We start from the raw sequence: 20,803 nt of genomic DNA, 5'->3' as shown, positions 1-20,803 counted from the left end.
AATGTTTTATAAAATAAATTAAACGAAATTGTCTTTCAAGGTCACTATACTATAGCAATTTTGGAACAGGTGAACAATTTTTCCCCTCAACATGTGAACTAGGGAAATATCTAGCCAAATAAGTAAGCAGAAGGAAAAGGAATGCTTCTGGAGACTGTCCATTTTGACTCCAATGCATTGAGTAACACAGTGTAAACTTATTGCCAAGGAAAAAATACTTAACTGAAATTCACTTTTGAATAAATTACAACTTGGTACTATAATACAGAGACACAAACCAGCAATTTTCCCATAGCCTAGCATAAACAACTACCACAAAGAGAGCCTCAAGTGTTATGTCCACCTTTTTATAGTTACTCATTATTTCTGAATTTGGCAGTAAGTTGCAGTAACTAACCCATGGTAGTCTATGCTCCTTGTCATAGCTTGCCTCTCTTATAAGGACAACTTAAAACCGATTACATGTTACTCTTACAAACATAATTTCATTTGATGTCATTTATATCCTGAAGGAGGTTGACTATTCAAGCCCAGATTTCAACTTAAAGAATACACCTCTATTCCTAATGTAGCTTTAAGAAGATGGTTATAGCTTAATGTGCTACAACCCACTTCTTCTCTATGCTCTACTTTAAACACTTTAAACCACTTACTACATCTCAAAAAATAAAAAATGGAAATTAAAAAAATCGAACACTGAATCATTTCCATTAGAATGCAAGCTCCATGAAAACAGAGATCATCTGTCTTCTCCACTGCTGCATTACCAGTATTCACAATAGTACTGACATATACCAACATTGGTCAAATAGAGGATTATATGAACCAAGGAGATATTTCAGAGTTTGAATAGGACTTTATCATACAAAGGACTGGAAACAAAGCCAAAATATGTTCTAACAGGGAACTGAACACTACAAGGAATAAATTCATTATAATTTAAATTATTACAATTTATTCTAAGTTGTAATTAACCAAATACAGGCTCATTCCCATATGTTATCTAGCAAAACTAAAAGATCAAACTTGAATGTAGTAAAGAAATTTAATAATAGTACCAAGAAATACTGTTATAAAATGGCAAATAAATGATTTCTTACTGGATGAAAAAAATACCTTTTTGCCACATAAACTAATTAACAAAGGCCCCTTTACCTGAGGTAAGCTGCAGTCCATCTGAAACAATATGACCAGAGAGATTCTGAGGAACCAATTTAATTATTAAAATGTTTCCCAGTTTCAGGTTCCTCTTCCATTAAAGGCTCTCTTCCTGGGCCTATGCCTAATAAAGCATATTTTGGAAAAACAAAAAAACAAAAAACACCAAAAGAACTTTTCTGAACTGGAAAATTATTATGGAATTTTTCCATTAACTACTTTTTGAAATTTTTATTTTTACTTACATTCATCATAGAATCCATAAATGCGATTGATGCTAGCACACTCATGGTTTCCTCTTAAGAGAAAGAAGTTCTCTGGATATTTGATTTTATAAGCCAATAGCAAACAAATAGTTTCCAAAGATTGCTTTCCTCTGTCCACATAATCTCCTAAGAAAAGATAGTTGGCTTCTGGTGGGAAACCTCCATATTCAAATAATCGCAGTAAATCTGTATACTGTCCATGAATATCTCCTAAAAATAGAAAAAGTAAGTTTTAGAAATATTGACTGTGGTAGACAGCTCAAATGAAGTGGTTCCCAATGTTCACTTGTTTCCAATGTTCACTTTACACAATTACTTTGTGTAATTTTCTTCCCTTTAGTGTGGGCTGGACCTACTGATTTTTTCTAACATAATATGGCAAAAATGATAGGATGATTACAAAAAGTTATGACTTCTGTCTTGCTTGCACATTCTCTCGCCTCTTGGTTATGTCTGCGATGATGCCATGTTGTAAGCTGCCCTATGAGTAAGTGGTAAGGAACTGAGCAAGGTTTGCAGCCAATAGCTCAGAAAGAACTGAACAGTTCTCCAGCTGAATCCTGACTCAACTCAGCAGACTGTAGCCTTGTGAGACCCAGAAACAGAATATGCAGATTAGTTGCTCCCAATTTCCTGACCAACAGAAACTGTCAGATAATAAATAAGTGTTTCAGTATAAAAGCCAGAGTTTGGGGGTAATTTTTTGCGCAACTGCAACTAATACTATCACTCTTATTTTCTAATAATTCAACTTACGTAATTTTGCTACACCAAACAAACAATAAGAACTTAGAAAAATAATTTCTATTAAACTCAAGTTATTTCTAAATTAAAACATTTTAAAGTGCACCTTGAGACTTTAAATTATTTTTAAGATCACCTATAAATAAGCATATCTGCATCATTTAAATTCAGAGAAAGGATCAATTATTTCCACAAAACTCCAAACTATTAGCTCATAATTAAATATAGTACTCAAAGCTAATTTACTTATCTATTCAATAAACATTTACTTGGCTAATATCTCCTCTGCTGTGCCAAACAGCATCAAGCACATGATTTAATAAGCCACACAAAGAAAGAGAAACAAAGTAAAGAGCTAATAAGCATCTGCAGGTTATGTGCTGAAAGTGGATCTCTAGAAAACATACAGTAGAAAGAAAATTTTTGCATAAAGCAAATGATCCTTGATTGAGCAAAAGATGGTGGTAAACTCATAAAAGATACGCCATAAACACTAATAACCACTACAGAGGGTATCAGCATTATCAACCCAAAGGCAGTATGAGTCAGTATTTATATCACACTTCATGGTTTTATGTGAATTACAGAAAAATGCTACTTTCTGTGGAACAATTTTCCCGGCTACCACAATATGATCACTCAACTTAAGGTCCTAAGTTTTTGCATCTGACCAAACGCCAGCTAAGTCCTAAAAGAACAAACACAAATTGTAAAGTGACACAATCTTCAAAATAAATTAAAATAAACACAACAATATTAAACAACCATAGATACTGTTATCATTGACCCCAGCTCCCCCCATACCTGTTTACATTTTAACCAGTGTTCTGGAATGTTTCTTTCTCCACATCCTTGACAATATCAGATATCACTCTTTGACATTTTATTGCAATCAGATTTGGATAGGGGCTTGTCTAAAATTGAATTTCCATGATTACTAGGTGCAGCTGAAGATCTGATATTTATTAGGCATTCTAATTTTCTTTAAGATCTGCCTCTTCCTATACTTATCATTTTTCTATTGTATTGTATTTTCCTTACTTCGATAACTCTTTATATAGTGTGAATGGCAATCTGTTATTTCTTGTGCAAGTAGCAAATATTCTCATCTGTTAAGTTGCCATTTTTATAAAAGTTTCAATTTTATGTAATTGTATATGACTGTCTTTAAATCTTTTATACAAAAATATTTCACTTTCTCCAGATCATTCTCAAATGTAAATATGGAAGGAAAATCTGATTCAAAAAGACTGTTTCCAACTTTACCCATTTACATACCACAAATTTTCAATGGTGCTTCCAATTCCAAAAGAATAGGCTGGCTGAGAAAGATCTCCCGAGACTTGATACATAAGCCCCGAACTTCTGCTTCAGTCATCTGCACAATCTTTCCTGGACGACATCCTCGTACTGAGAAACAATGAATAAAATAGTCAGTTTTCTAAAATGTATCCAGGTATAATTCTTTAAAACGTCATGCCCATATTTTGCAGATAAGAAAAGCCACATAGGCAGCACACTATTAGATACCCTGTTGTGTCCTATGGCCAACAGTGAGGTTCTTTTATGGCTTTGTTGTCTACTGTCTCTCCACTGCTGCTGGTTCCTGATGCTACTCAAACCTGCTGCCATTAAAATGTCGTCCTCTTCTTTGCTTTTCAGGGGCTAACTTGATGCCTAGAGCCCAAAAGAGCTAAAAGCCATTAGGGACAGCACCCCTGAGGGTGTGATCTACTCTTTCAGCATCACAAATCCTGCATCTAGAAGGCGAGAATGGCATCACTAAGAAGGAGTAGCTACAAAGAAAGATTATTAAGTAGTTGTCCATAGGTGATTTAGTTCCACACATACAAAGTCCCACGCATTTTAGCCACCTTAACCTTCATTTTCCAATTAAAACAAGTATTAAAAAGGTACAAATATTTCTTTTCAAAATTTGCTGCACTATTATAACATTCACAATAAGGCATTATATAAAAAAAATTCCAAGGCTATTTAGATGGAGTAAAGCATTTTTAAGATGAATGAGCAAAAATATCCAGAAGATAGCTCCCCCAGTAGATTCCGGGATGCAATAGGTTGGAATGGAGGGAGGGGAATTCTTTACTTGCCCTATAGAATGGAACTTTGTAATGTTTCCTCACATATCTCTATCTTCCCCTCAGGCACTTTCCCTTTAATTTTTAAATATACTGCCACCTTTCATTTGATCCTCAATAAAAAGCATTTTATTTTTTCCAATTTCCAATATTTACAACAAAGTCCACACATTTGTTGCTAAAAATTGTTACCATTTGTCAGGGCAACCAGACAGGCTTTAAAAAGACATATACAAAAGCTAATCCGATACATTCCATTACCGTAACTCTCTCATATATGTACTAATGCTCTCTTACACCTGTAACAAAGTTACCTGCCTTTGTTATTTGTATAATAAGCATATATACGAATTCAAATATACAGTTTTCCAAGAAAAATGAAAAGCATTAATGAAGACACTTAAGAACTACTGCCTGATTTGCCTTAGGTTCTGGATGATCACTAATTTGCACGACTACACCAATAACAAAAGTAACAATAAAGGAGATACAAGGAGGCAGAGACAATGCTCAAATACACTTTAGAGCAAACACGTCAATTAATAAGAACACCCCTGAAATTAAAAAGAATAATAATCAACAGAACTGCTTTCATTATGGGAACTCAACATCTCTGTAGTTAAAAAAACATCAGTTATCTACATTCAATGCACATTTGGATTCTTCTAAGATCAAAAAGACAGTAACTTCACACTTTATGAAGTATTTGAAATACCAGCTTAGGTTTATTTCCCCATAAAAGAATAATTCTTAAGCTTGGCATCAGTTTTAAACTTGGGAAATTATAACTACTTAATTCTATTATTGAATCCAGGACCTATCTGTTTTAGTTTAACGGGGGGGGGGGGGGGGGGGGGAGTATTTGCCAAAAAGGATTTCTGGTTGTTTATGGGTGACAATTAATTCTACAGCTAAAACTAACTATTTAGAGAACCTGTTAATTCAATAAATAGTTGAGAGACCTATTATGCATTACTGGTCAGAGATAACAATTGACAAGACAAAACATTTTTGGTGGTTAAAATTTTTTTTCAGAATTTGTTGAGATTCTACAGTAATAAAAGCTTTTTAGGTTATCAAAATTTAGTTGCAGTTTGATGGTAATCATTATTAAGACAGTCAGAAGAGTAGTGAAAGGTGACTTTGCTCTGCAAATTTAAAGTGTTCAAATTACTGGTGAATATTTACCCATTTGTTTTCTTTTCTCTTTAAATTATCTAACTGCTTAATTTTGTTCTTCCAATACATAATTTAAATTATACTGTGAAACACTGTAACATTTAAGCCATACTAATCCATGGAAACTAAAATTTCCTTTGGGAAATCTAAAAAACCCCTGCCAAAAAAACATCTTGTAGTTCACTGGTTCTAAGATGTATGCTTTTTCTTCAATCAGTATCTCTGAAATTGAGAAATACCTTGCAATCAACAAGTTCCTACAATTATAACTGGCAGTAGATTTCTTCCTTAAGTGACACATAAAATTATGGTAACTTCTGTGAATAAATGACATCTTAAGAGTCAATAAAATGCTGTCAGACAAGTAAAGCACTTTTCCAAAGGTCAATAGGATTGACCAAGTGACTAAGCCTTAAAGAATTATTGAGCAGATGTTCTAGAGAATAGCTCCCAGATTTTACAAGATCACAGGGAGTGAAATTCAGAAGGTAATACCTTCAAGTCAGCTAAAATCCCATTATAGCAAATATCATGTTATTACTGTTCAGAAAAAATGTTGATGTACTACACACATAAAATAAAATACACGGATCTTAAGTGCATAATTTGATGCCTGAGTTTCTACTTGTATAAAGGTAAAACACTTCCAGCAGCCCAGAAGGTTCCTTTATGCCCCACCTATTCAGTCAACAATATTTCAGGCTACTAGTATTCTTACTCCTTTTCACTATAGATTCATTTGACCTTCTTTTGAATTTTAGACAAATAGAATCATACAGTATATACTCTTTTGCTCAGGATTTTGAGATTCATCCATGTTATTGTATTCAGAAACTATATGAAGTATTCCACTGTATGAATGTACTACTGATATAACCAATGACATCCTCATATTAGTTGAAATGCAGAGAAGCAAAATGTTCCCCCAAAGGTTAAGCTTTGAAAAGTGATGACATCATAGGAGTTAGTCTTATGACATCCTAAGAATTGTAGCCATTTTGCTAGGTGTATGGTGATATTCCTTGATATTTTAATTTGCATTTCTCTGATGAAGAATGTTGAATATCTTTTCATAATGCATAACAGATTATTCAGATAAGTCTTTTGACCATTCTTTAAAACCAAGTTGTCTTTTTCTTACTGACTTAGAGTAATTCTTTATACATTCCAGGTAACTCCTTTGTTGGGATACACACACTGCACATATCTTTCCCCCATTTATGGCTTGCCCTTTTCCCCTCTTAACGTTACCTTATGATGAACAGAGAAATTCTTAATTTTAGCAAAGTCCCATTTAATGAATCTTGTCTTTTTTGACTAGTACTTTTTTTTTTGTATGCTGTACGCAAGGGTCCCATTTCATTCTTTTTTCATGTGAGAATCCAGTTATTGCAGTACCATTTGTTGAATTTGTTTGTTTGTTTTGGAGTAAGTGCACAGGCCAGGAATTGAACCCAGGTCTCCTGCATGGCAGGTGAGAATTTTACCACTAAACTTCCCTTGCACCCATAACTAGTACTTTTTGAGTCTTAAGAAGTCTTTGCCTTTCCTAAGAATATCCCCTTAGAATTTCTTCTAGACACTTTATAGTTTCAACACTCCTAGTTTATTCCATAGCCCATCTCAAATTAATTTTGTATAGGATTTGAGGTAAAGGTCATGGTTCATTTATACCCACCGAGATTTCCAACTGTTGCAGCACCATTTATTGTAAAGATTATTCTTTCTCTGCTGAATTACAGAGGCAGTCTCATACTGTTTTTGCATTACAGTCTTAACTGCAGTAGCCTTTTAAATGTTCTGTAAGCATCCCGAATTTGATCTTTTAAAATTACTATAAAAAGCTAGTATTTACTTATAGGTATACCTAAGAGTTACTTCTGGAAGACCTCTTTTGTTGCTCGGATGCGGTCTCACTCTCTCAAAGCCCAACTTTGAAAGTGAAATCACTGCCCTTCCCCCTATGAGGGACATGACATCCATGGGTGAAACTCTTCCTGGCGGCGTGGGAGATGACTCCCAGGATGAGTCTGGCCCTGGCACTGTAGGATTAACAATTCCATCTTGACCCAAAGGGGGAAAAGAAGCGTAACTAATAAAGTATCAGTGGCTAAGAGAGTTCAAATAGTTGAGAGGCTACTCTGGAGGTCCCTCTTAAGCAAGCTTCACTGAGTAAACATTGCTACCTATCATAATTTGCCAAACCTCAACCAAAACCATTCCAGTCAATCCTAAAGAACACCTAGGGCAATATATAAGATTCTACAAAGGTTCCATGTACTAGGGGAACTTTCCAGAAACCTACAACCTCCAGTTGGGTCCCTGGTTAAGATAAGTCCTGAAACCTAGAGGACCCAGCCTCTCCAGAACATCAGCCAGTTTCATCTTCCTACCCCATATGACTGATAGCCCTTTCCAACAGGAAAAAGTTGGAATGGCCATAGTCCAAATACCAGTAAAGAGTGGGAGAAAGATCAAAGGTGATGGTGGAGTTATACAAATAAGGTAGGGTTTAACAAATGAAACACCTGCTGAAATTTCAACCTCTTTTTGGCAGCCTTGAACTTCAACCTCTGCCTCCTTATACCAGTAAAACTGTTATTTTCTGTTTGGGCTCTATTATTCTATGCCATAAACCAGGAAACATCTCCAGGAAGAAAGCCAAGGTGACTGGCAAGCTCACACTGGGTTGAGTCCCTCCTCTCAAAGGTTGTAACTTCTCAAGAATTTCCTGCATTGGCTGCTCTTCAACAATGGCATGGCTGCTCAAGTAAGAAGTAAGAGGCACATAAAATATGATTGATGGGTACATACTAGAAATTCAAATGCTCATAAAGAACACTGAGGAACACCTTGCCAAGCACTAGACACCACAACTTAACCATTCACACAACTCTGGTGAGAGAATCAGTCCTCTTACCAGATAATCTTGCACCACATTCCATTACTAAAACATTCCCATCTCCTCAAACAGAAGCCCTATACCCATTATGCATCAACTCCTTACACCACCTTTCCCCTGCCCCTGGCAACCTGTACCCTATTTTGTCTCTATGAGCTTGCATATTCTACAATATTTTCTTTGTTGTCCCTAAATCTATACCCATCTAATTTGCTTTGACATCAACCTAATTTCGATAGTATACTCTAATTATGTTTCTATACCCCTCCGTTCCCCACCTTTATGTAGTTCCTGTCACAGATTACATGCTTATTCATTACAAGTCCAAAACCACTGATTTATCATTGCATTTCATGCCTTTGAGATCCTGTAGGAAGTAAAAAGTGGAGTTACAAAGAGCTGGCAGCTCTGATCTTTCCTTTCATCCTGCAGAACCTTCTTTAGCATCTCTTGTAAGGCCAGTCCAGTGCTGAAAACTCCCTCAGCTTTTATTTATCTGAGAATATCTTAATCTCTAAATTTTCCCAAATATATAATTCCTGGGTAGCAGTTTTTCTGCTTTTACCCCTATCTTGCCTCCATGGTTTCTGATGACAAACCAGCATTTACTCTTACTGTTGCTCCCTTGTAAGTATTTGTATTATCTTTGTGTCTTCTCTCTTCAGCTTTCAAAATCCTCTCTTTATCTTTGGCATTTGACAATCTGATAACAGCAAGCCACAGTGTGGGTGTATTTGATTTGTCCTGTTTGGAGTTTGTTGAGCGCCTTGGATGTGTATATTCATGTCTTTTGTTAAAATTGAAGTCTTTAGTCATAATTTTTTGAAAATTCTGTCCCTCTCTTTTCCCTTTTTTCTGAGATTCCTACAATGCATATATTGGTAAGCTTAATAGTGTACCAGATTCCTTAGGCTCTGTTCAATTTCCTTCGTTCTTCCTCCTTTCCATTCCTCAGACAGACAGAATGATTTCAGTTGCCTTATCTTCAAGTTCAATGGTTCTTCCTTCTGCCTGTTTTTTCAGAATTTCCATTTTCTATTGATATTCCCTATCATTTTCCCGATTTATCTTAGTTCTTTTTCTTATTTTCCTTTAGCTCTATGAGCACATTTAGGACCATTTTTAAATCTTTGCCTGGTATGTTCCAGGTCTGATCCTCTCCACTGGTGGTTTCTAATGCTTTGATCTTCTCCTTTGCCTGGGCCATCACTTTCTATTTCTTTGTATGCTTCATAACCTTTTGTTGAAACCTGGACATTCTGATATTTTAATGTATTATCAGTAAATGTAGACTGAAATCTCTATGCCTTTCAAGTCTGTATCCAGTTAGTGTTAGAAAAAAGAAAGAAGGAAACACCTTTCCCAATCTTTGTAGATTGACTGTGCAAGTACTCTCCTTCACGGCTTATCCCTACCCTCAGTTCAGAGCAGCTCCAGGCCAAAGCACAGGGGCCTCTCAGATCCTTTCTGGATAAGCCTCTTATTAAAGTACATACTTGGCCCTAGAAATTCCCATTACACAGATACAAATGTCCCTTCTTTACTAGGAAATGGTTTCTGCATGGTCCCAGGCATTATATTGTTACGTCCTACAGTCAGCAATCCTTTACTCTAGGCACCACAACTTTGACTGTTTTTCCACAGTGCTCTTTAGGAGTCACTTGTGAGTTGCCTTCTACATACAGGGCAATTCTGGGATGGTGAGTCCCTCAGGCCACCACCAGACAAATTGTCAAAATTCATTTAATTCTGCAGTAGAGGAATTTTCATTTAATCTTTTATGGAAGTAATTAATCTGCAATATAATGGCATGCTAAAAGGCAAATATCAAGAGAAGAACCTTACAGAATTCTATAAATGCCTTGCAAGTGATTAATAAGTTCAATTAAAAGGATATGCTTGTGGGTTGATATCTGTATTTGGCAGCACCTATCTGCATGAAAAGATATCTTCTAAGAAGAAATATGTAAAATCTCATTGCAGATTAGCATCAAATATCTTGCTATTGATTCTAATGACAGAGAGCACTAACTGACCTCAATTAAGAAGATTTCATGCCCTTCATCGAAAACGATTCCATTCTTATCACCAAAAATTGTGCTCAACCTTATATTCTGAAGTTCACACTTGTGTAAAACTTTTTCCAAGGCAGATTTGTCTTTTAAATTACAAAGGGTATGTAAGTATGTATGTGCCTTTGTGTATACATTAAAGCTTATTTTTTGATAATCATTTGCTATTTTCTCCAGCAATTTCTCTCTTATAACTGCTTTTAACTCTCACTTTTCTCACCCTACCAGTCCCCCAACGGGAAAAAAAAAAAAAAAAAAAACTGATGCAAAGTTACATACCAATTAATGGAAAACTAATTTAAACCCAGATTTCCTAATTTTTATCCAGGAATACTTTCATACTTAGCCTGAACCTTTAAGTAAAAAAAAGAAACAAAAATACAACTTTAACAATGGGCCAAAATGTGGAGTTTAAGAAAACAGGCAGCTGTTAGTATTTCAATTCACCTTAGGTCTTCCTAGCAGGAATAATTAACGTGAATTCAGAGCCCACAAATGGCCTGAGGAGCTCTGTATACAACCCCAAATTGTCTGTAATATTGTGTACTTACATGAACACGTGTATTTTTTTTGACAAGGAACATGGCTTTCATGAATTCCTAAAGGGGTCTATGAATCAACCATACATAAAAAAAAAAAATCATCCTAGGAACATCAATAAACAAATAGTATAAGAATTGAGAAGAAAATTACAAACAGGTGTAGGGCTACATATTTCATGAACAGCGAAAGGAGTGCCCTAGCCCAAAGGTTCTCAAATCCCCTTTCTCATTCTCACTCACTGCTGACACCTGTACTAATAACACAAAAGCCAAAGGTGGGTAAACTGCTGGCACCTTAACACAAATTAAGTCAGCAGCACCAAATTGTACTGGTAGTGACTGTGTTGTTCAGTGCCATCAATCTACAGTAAAAAAGTCAGTTTCACTTAAAAATGCCCCAATGAAGCAGTAAATATTATCAATTTTATTCGTCTTGACCCAGAGTACACATCAATTTTTTTCTTTATTAGAAAAGTTGTAAGTTTACCTAACAATCATGCATAAAATACAGGATTCCTATATACCACCTCACCACCAACAAACACTTTGCATTGGTATGGCACTTTTGTTACAGTTGATGATAGCACATTTTTATTACTGTACTATTAGTTAAAGTTCATGGTTTAACTTAAGTTTCACTGGAGTATATACATCTTTTAAATAATTCTGTCTGATGAAAAAAGTGCCCAGAAAGCATTAGTGTTGAATAGCAAATATGTCTCAAGGAAAAGCAGTGTGACTGTTTTAGTTCCAAGCTGATCTAGCTACTTTTTTCCCTCAAAAATATCTTCTTTTTAAAAATGGGAAAGCACAACTAACAATGGTTATCCAGATGTAGGTTATTAACAGACACTGATCTGAAAATGAAAAAAGCAAGCCTGTCACTTCAATGAACCCAAGTGATAGCATTTGTTGTCAGTGATAAAATTCAAGCTTTCAAGCAAAAATTAAAATTTTGGAAACCTGGTATTTAGCACTATGAATTTAAGAGCTTCTCCATACTTTAATTAGATCCTGTTGTGGTATGAACAAATGTGATTGTTTTATGCTGTATAAAAAGTGTCAAAAAGTGGACATATGCACATTGAACCATCAATTTCCAAATGACCAATGCATGTTACAAAGTCACAAGTGAGTAAGAAGATCAATAAATTATAATAATGTAATAACAAAAAGTTCACTGACATTTCAGATTTTGCATTACAACTCACCTTTAAGACACTATCACTTCTCAACTTTTGGTAAGTATCAGAGAGTATGAATATCCACAACTATCCAAAACGATTATTAAAATGCTTCTCTCTTTTCCACCTATACAATTGTTTTAAGTACAACTTCAACCAAAGCAATATATTGAAACAGACTGAGGCAAAGAAAATATGAGAATTCAGCCGTCCACAAGAGATTTACATAAATGTGAAATAATGGAATGTCTCACTAATTTGTTTTAGGAAAGTTATTTTTTATAAAAACCATGTTAAAATGTAATGGATTATTATTTTAACTGAATGAATATATATTTTTAAATTCTCAGTTTTAATTTCTCACACAAATAAAAGCTCTTAAGGTCCTCTATCTTTAATAAGAGTATAAAGTGGTCCCAAGACTTAAAATATTGGAGATTTACTACTGTAGTCCCCAGACAAAAGCATACATTACTTAAATCGTTTTTCACTATTTTATTCTGCCTAGAACTTTCTTCCCTCCTCAGCATCGATGTTGGCGTGGCATGTCAAACCAGATCACAAACTCTGGATGATGGGAGTAGAAAAGAAATGTTTTATTTTTACATACAAAGACAGAAACACACACACAAATATGTGAGAAGGATGGCTATATGCAATTAACACAATGTGAGGTATACCTTATGTCATGTACTCACACAAATAGCCTTCTCAAAAAGTAGAATGGGGAAGATCCAGGGCCCAGAGATAAAAAGAGCTCTCTATTACCTATTTATTAGCTCAGGCTTGTACTAAACAGTCATTATGACAGCTAACATTTTCTGAGGTTTTTCTATGTGGCAAGAATTGTTAAAAGTGTTTTTGCCTGTTTCATCTTTATAGACACTGTGATGGTCTGAAGCTGTATATGTCACAGAATAACGTGTTCTTAAATTTAATCCATTCCTGTGGGTGTGAGTCCATTCTAAGAAGGACCTTTTGACGAGGTTACTTCAGTTAAGAAGATGAGGCCCACTTCAATCAGGATGGGTCTTAATCCAATTGCTGGAGTCCTTTATAAGTGGAATGAAATTCAGACACAGTATTGCCAACTATATCATCCTCACTGACATTTCCTGAGTAAACAATTATGTAAACTCCCGATTATCATTTATGATTTAACCACTGGTTTGAGGTCTGGCTCCTAAAATATATTCCTTTCAGTGATAATCTCATTTAGACCTTACTTTCATTTACAGGTTTACAAGATTCTTATTCATATGTCTGTTTGTTGGTTCTTACTACTTTTGCTGCACTATTCAATAAATATGTATTTATTTAATAAATAAAACAGAAATGAAACCTACAAGTACCTACAAAATGTCCTTACCAATTTAATGTTTAACATAAAAATACACCATTATAACTGCAAATAAAACACCAGGAAAAAGTTAAAAATGGCATTGGACAGGTACTCAAAGCAGGAAAATGTGTTTGTCAGCCTGCAATTGATCAGATGGGAACTTTTCTTATTCAAGGATTATTCAGTTAAACATTCTGGGAATAAAATTCCTTTATGGCAAAGTGAGCTATGTCAAAGCCTTCAACTTATCCACTGTGGTCATGCATCAAGACTCAAAGGCAATGTTTCCACTAGGTTGTGCACAAAATAGAAATACCTCTACGTGCACAGACGCAAGTAAATTTGGGAAGGGAGGGCCCTAAAGCCAGTGGTTTTCAGGAAGAGGAGGGTTTTACCACACCACACAAATGCACACCCTCATAAATCACAGAGCTACACATGGGAATAACGCAGAGACAGAATAAAGAACAAGAACCACTGTGCCAACGAGAATTATAAAACTGGTATTAAGTATTTCAACATAACTTTTTTTACTGCATGACAAGTACCTTCATACACCTGGAACTTCCTTCTTCCATCAAACCAGGAAAAGACTGGATATGAATTATTTCTATTTATTTAACCTCAGAATGAGTTTCTGCATTTTTTGTTTTTTGCATCTTATTGTGGAATGAAGACTTTGTTCCCATTAAGGTATTTTACAACGCATCACCAAATAGATTCAGTCTCTGTTGTAGAGCATTATAATAAACAATGAAGTATAAACACAAAAATCACATTTTACCTATTCATAATCACAATTTCAGAGGTAACCCCAAGTCAATCTCAGGGGTAAGGTGGAGGGAGCAGAAGACAGAAGAGCTGTCACCGTGATCTGTTTCTCTCTATCTTCTATTTTTTCCAGAGAGACTAAATCATGAAATGGTTATTTACAGCTACTGATGGAGCAGTGGTCAATGCTGAGAGCATAAATTTGTATCTGAAATCGTAATTAAATCCCAGAAGGCTCAACTGGGAAAATCCATGCAACACCTCCACCACACCACCACTAAACCTACTGACAAATAATTACAAACCATTTCTTCTCCTTCTCTCCCCAAATTGTAAGACTTACAGGATAACCTTTGCTTCAGAAATTAATGGGATCAATTAGTTAATATTTCTAAATATCTTGACATTTTTATACCTATATTATCTAATTGTTATATGTGTTTGGGAATATATTGTTAAATTATGTGTAGAATAAGATGAGAGGAAAAAAATCCTAATTTAAAAAATCATAATCTAACCTGTCTCTAGCCTCAGATTTTAACAGACTTCTAAATACCAATGAATCCTTAGGCATTTACCAGAGAAGCACCAGTTCTGCTTTCATATAGCAAATAAAACGTCTCTGGGCTACTGCTTCCATCAAAGTTCCCTCAATTGCCAAAACTACTTAATGTAAAGAAAACAACCCTAATCTCTGAATCAGTTAAAAATTATACCATTACCTTTATGCCTCTTCTAGCCTCTCATCCTAGAAGAGAACCATAAAACATCCCTCAGACGTTCTCCCCTACTCCCCAACCTGCTCCTTCTATCAGGTCTGGCCTTGGATTTACACAGCACTTCCCATGGAAGTTTAGGTTGCCAACAGCAACTACATTTCCCTCAAACTGCCTAACCTTCAGACTACTGGGTCAGAAGTAAACTATTTAATCACAAAAGGGGCTTTAATCAGTCTGGTGACTTTTCAGAAACTTAAAACAGAGTTATCATATGACCTGGCAATTCCACCCTGAGCTGTGCACGTAAGAGAAATGGAAACCCATTTCATCAAACAAAAACTTGTTCATTAAAGTTCAGAGCAGCATTATTAATAGCCAAAAGTGGGAACATCCCAAATGTTTATCAAATGATGAAAGAGTAAGATGTGGTGTATCCATACAACGGAATATTATAAGGGAAGAAAAGGAATGAAGTAATGTTACATGCTACAATATGGATAAACATTTTGTTGAATGAAAGAAGCCAGACACAGGAGACCATAGACTGTATGACTCAGTTTATATGAAATGTCAAAATACGCCAATTTAGAGACACATAATAGGTTACTGGTTGCCTAGGGCTCAGAGGAAGGGGTAGAGAGAAAGGGGAGTGACTGTTAATGGGTACATGTCGGGGTTTTTTTTGGGGGGGGGGCTGTGATGAAAATGTTTCCGTTGATTTCAGTGATGACTGCACAATTCTGTAAATATTTGAAAACCATTAATTATAACCATTAATTATTAAGCAAACAAGGAAAGAAAAGGGCTTTAACTTGGTTTCACTGATTTAGGTTTTCAAATGCACTTTTTTAACCTCCAAAAGGACACATAACAGAAAAATGTCCTGTTTGCTGTGAGCCCAATTAAATCTTTCGAGTACCTGATCCACAAGAAAAGAAATAGAAACACATAATAAATGGTCAAAGTAGTTCCATAAATTCAGATATCTGACAAGCTGAAGTGAAGTGAAAACGAATTAAAAAGCAAAACAAAACAAGAATTCACACAACCCAAGATTTTCATAAAGCCATGAGTGGTTGAAAACTACAAATACAATCATATTCTGCTATGGATGTTTATACAATGTTAATATCCTCTCCAACTCAAACTGCAATATTCAAGCTCAGCTTTGTAACAAAGTAAAAAGGTAACTTTAGGAAAACTGTTCTACCACACAGCAAGCAAACAGTTTGTGAAGTATTTCTGAAGACATTTAAATGACAAGGAAGAATGTTCATGATGCAGTGCTACATGAAAATTTAGCTCATAAAATTACATAAAGAACTCCAATTATGTAAAGTACGTGAATTCAAAAATGTATTAAAATTTAAACAGGGATGTTATCTCTGGATTGTGGAATTATGGGGTACTTCAGTTTTTCTTTTCCTTTACACTTCTTAATTTCCCAAATTGCTTTCTATAACAAGCATATCTTATTTTTATAATAAAAAAGAGAGCAGATCCCAAGCACTCCCCCTCAACAGTTTTATGTATATATTATCATATATATCAGAGACATTTACTTATCAGTTATCAACTGGGAGAGCCCAGATTTTAAACAAATGGATATTTGCTCCTCTGATGGGAACAGAGGTGGAACTATCAATCACGGAAAGCAGTTTTCTTCACTAACCTCCTCCCAATCACATCAGATTCTATTCCTTCCATCTGCTCCAAAATAAATACAGTTCAAAAAGTGCTCCCTAGGTGTTTGTGCTATACTCCCACTCCCATCCTAACTCCTGAGAATCACAAAGTAAAAAGCTTTTACTAGAATTTCCAGGATGCTCATACAAACTAGTTTCAATGCAAAGAAATCAGTCAAAGAGCACTATGACAAGCCACAAGAATGTAGTAGAAGGGTCACTAGAGTATAAAGTGGTATGAGTTCTAAATAAAACCACCCATGAAAATACACTAGAGCAAAGTGCATCTTCCAAATAACACATCAGTATATTGTTATACATTAAATAACAGCATACAAACATTTTATTAAAACATTCTAAAGGTTCTTTGAAAATAATACAGCAACGTTAGGTATACAGTATGCCCACCTAAAACAAAACCACAAAGCAACTCATAAAATGGAGCTCCTAAAGATGTGTTGTAGCTGACAATCTGATATAGTCAAAAAGAAAAAAGAATCAAGAATATTTTGAGGAACTAAAGCCAGTATTTTAAAATCAGGTTCTGCTGAATTTTTCTCCTAGTATAGAGATATTCTGGCCAAATTTTAACTTGTACTTCCATTTGTAAACTAAAAAAAAAAAAACAAAAAAACCCACGAATTATTATACTAGGCAGCTCAAATTTAATTTGAGTTAAATTGAATTAGCATGTAACATTACCGAAAAATCAGGGAAGACAAAAAATCTTATGTGAAGACTAAAAACAATTATTCATTAGAAAAACCAGATCTGCTTCAGACAAGTTTTTGGATGGGAAGATTGGCAGGGGAAATCTGGAGAATTTTAAGAATCTCAGGGAGGTACTGTCAAACAAAATATGCTTCACCCCCGCCCCCGGGGGTTAAGAAACAAGGAATAAAAACTCTTTACTGGTGGAAATGTGCTGAATATACGAACAGAACGGAGAGTGAAAAAAGCCAGATAATCCTTCTTAGCCTGGGAGCTCTTAGAGGGAGGAGACTGTGTTTTATCTTTGGATTCCTGGTCTGGCACAGAGTAAGTCAATAAAGGGAAAAATGTGTCTGAGATGAGAAATCTTACACACACACACACACACACACACACACACACACACACACACACACACACACACGAAGGTGTGGAAAAAAAGACTGTTTCCATTCCAAACGGAACCAAAATGTTTAATTTGCATACACAAAACCAAATAGAATCACTTACTTTCCCGACCAAATCTTTTTTCCAATAACCTTGACGATCTACTAAGTTTCCTAAGTATGTATAATCATAAAAAGTGGGTTCAACTTAAAAGGTTCCACACAGTACATTTTTAAAAGCATAGGTCTACCGTATATAAATGTATGGAAGAGAAAGGTGAAGAAGCTGCAATACAAACACCAGCTTAATTTTTTTTTACATTTACAAGCAAAATTTCAAATATATTCTTAAAGATGAATGTATAATGATACAGCTTACGCAATGTGACTGAGTGTGAAAATCTTGTGTCTGATGCTCCTTTTATTTACGATACTGATAGACGAGTAAAAAAAAGGATAAAAAAAGATCTTTGCAGAGTTAATAACAGAGTGGTAATTGGGAAAAAATTAACTACTGCATAGTATGGACTCTATATAAGCAGTTATATCTTAATAATTTTTATCAACAGTAACACATAACCACACCAATACTAGGGTTAAATAGTTGGGGGTGGTGGTAAGGGATATGGGGTGTTTTGAGTTTTCTTTGTGTGTGTGTCTGTTATTTTTCTCTTTGTTGCAATGGAAATTGTCTAAAATTGAGAGTAATGATGACTGTACAACTAAGTGAGGATACTGTGAGACGACTGTATACTTTGGATAGAATATATGGTATGTAAATATATACATATATCTCAATGAAATTTGCAGATTCAAAAAAAATTTCGTATAAAAATGGTAATATGTCAAAACCTCCCCAAAGGTTAACGAGATACTAAAGTTCTAAAATAACTATATTTCTCTCTCAGAATAATTTACAGGTACAAAAACTATACAATCTTTCTAAAAACAAATTTCTTACAGTTAAAACCCAACAAAATGTTAAAAGTCCACAAAATTCAAGCAGTGAACACTGACTGCAGGCACCAGGGGGCCTCCCAGGAATAACTTACTAGTAAAGGAAAAGGTAAGAAAGAGTTTCTGGTAAAACTTTGCTTCCTATTCATATTGAGTCAGACTCTTCGAAGGCTTTCACATCTGGAGCAAATACACTGTATTTAGTTACACATTAAGTACACACAGAACTGATGTTGTTTCAGATACCAATACATTAGCTGAATAATCTTCATGATTTTCCAAATTTAAGTACATATTGCTTCACTGCTGTAAACAATAATCTTCAGATAATGTGAAAGCAAATAATTCACAGACAATAATTTGACTATCGAACAAAAAGGACTCTAAATTTTAAAAAAGGCTTACTTAGAACTTTTCTACACACCCAGAAAGCAATGCGAATCTAAGGGTAAAGGGACTCATTGGCCGAAGATTGCGATTAACTTTGAATAATATCCTGTAATGAGTCAGTATGTTTAATTCCTGGCCTCTGTGCCCTTCCCTCACACATCAATCTAAAATTTTCAATAAAAACGCAAAGGGCCCGGAAACTTCAAACGTTGCTTAAACTTAAAAGGGAGGCTTTTCAACAGACCTCTCCTAACTATGTGCCTAAATTAAATTCTGCTCAAACCTGTTAAATTCGCAAAGTCTAACCAATCCCTTCAACATACCTATGTACATATTTCAGATTTCTTGCGGGAGGTCTTCCACTTCGTCAAAGATTTTACTTCCCTTTTTTTTTTTTTAAAGCTAAATAATAAACGGTAGAATTCAACTCGCGCTAATACCACCCTCTTCCTAGCCGAGTTCCTTCTCCAGCATCATACAAAAATGCAGAACAGCAGCTTAAACAATCACACTACGGAGTTTTTTTTTTTAAGTATATAAAATTCACCCCGAACAACAATGTGAGGGAGCCAAAGGCCAAGGCACAAAGAAAACCGAGAAGAAACGCGCGTTCCAGGGACATAGAGCGCACACCACACGCACCCTCGCTCCCTCCTTGGAAAGGGTCCCCACCGCGAGCAGCAGCAGCTCCCCGCCGCCCCGGAGCGGCGCCCTCCGTCCCCGAGGGTCCGCGGGGAGAAGTACCCTCCTGCGCCCTCCCCGCTGCCTCTGCCCGTCCGCCCCGCTGCCTCCGACTTCGGGAAGAGAGGATCGAGGAGGGCCCCCCCGCAGCCCGCCGGCCCGGCCCCGCGCTCACCCTCCAGCAATCGGGTGATGAGGCTGTCCACGTTCAGCTCCCCGTCCGCCATTTTGTCGGCACCAGGCTCTCCCTCCCGGCAGCGGGAACAAGGGCTTCTCGGTGGCGGAGGGTGCGGCGACGGCTCGGCCTTCTCTCACCTACAAGCCACACGGCGTTTCGACCCCAGGCCCGACTCCCCCCTTCTCCCGGGCCCTCCCCCCACCCCCTCCCCACCAAGTCGTGCGAGCGCGCGCACACTCGGAGGAACGGGGGATAAATCAATAAATAAACAAGCGGGGCCGCACGCACCGGGCCGCGTCAACCCCGAGCCTCCACCTCCCCTTCGGCACCGCCCAACGCCGCAGAGCTCACCAGCGCCGCTCCGCGCGGCACTTCCCCGCCACCGCGCCACGCAGCCCCCGCGCAGGCGCACTGCCGCGTTCCGCGCGGCCCAGGCCTCTGCGCAGTCGCACTGAGTTCACCCACCGCCCCCAGCTCCCGCCGGCGCCGCCGCCTTCGCGCAGACGCGTCGCCCTTTCCCTCCACTTCCACTGCGCCGACTCGCCGCGGTCGTGCAGGCGTCCTGTGGGGTTTCCGGATTTGCTGCGCCGAGGAGGCCCCCGTTACGCAGAGCCGGCGTCAGCGGGGCGGCCCTTTCCCCCTCATCGCCTTCGGGCTCAGGGCCTTCTGCAGCGCAGTTGGTGTGTACCCTTTCCGCCTCGCTCTTCTTTATTTCAACTTAATTCCATGATTTTGCAAGCAAGTCCTCGCAGTTCCGTTAACCGAGGAACGTAGGCCCCACTTACCCATGCTTGAAACCTGGTTTGCGCATTTGGGTAGCAAGAAGAGGTGGTCTGC

At 36.9% G+C, this 20,803-nt stretch overlaps 1 protein-coding gene across 2 annotated transcripts in view; it reads right to left on the bottom strand.

Moving 5' to 3' along the window:
- The window catches only part of PPP1CB (protein phosphatase 1 catalytic subunit beta), a 52,857-nt gene extending 32,444 nt beyond the window's left edge, over nucleotides 1-20,413 (bottom strand). The window contains exons 1-4 of one of the 2 annotated variants that reach the window (XM_077152489.1): nucleotides 20,318-20,413; nucleotides 19,964-20,103; nucleotides 3,447-3,578; nucleotides 1,404-1,634 (exon numbers count right to left, since the gene is read on the bottom strand). In XM_077152489.1, the coding sequence (XP_077008604.1) occupies nucleotides 1,404-1,634; nucleotides 3,447-3,578; nucleotides 19,964-20,015 (415 nt within the window). In that variant the 5' untranslated portion in view covers nucleotides 20,016-20,103; nucleotides 20,318-20,413. Of the gene's footprint in view, nucleotides 1-1,403; nucleotides 1,635-3,446; nucleotides 3,579-19,963; nucleotides 20,104-20,254 lie in introns of both variants that reach the window. The other variant, XM_077152491.1, reaches the window with a different exon arrangement.
- Between the last annotated feature and the right edge of the window lie 390 nt (nucleotides 20,414-20,803).

The sequence above is a fragment of the Tamandua tetradactyla genome, chromosome 3, assembly GCF_023851605.1.
Source record: "Tamandua tetradactyla isolate mTamTet1 chromosome 3, mTamTet1.pri, whole genome shotgun sequence".
NCBI classification, from domain to species: domain Eukaryota; kingdom Metazoa; phylum Chordata; class Mammalia; order Pilosa; family Myrmecophagidae; genus Tamandua; species Tamandua tetradactyla.
Note: the sequence above shows the minus strand (reverse complement) of the source record. Positions and strands in the feature narration are given on the sequence as shown.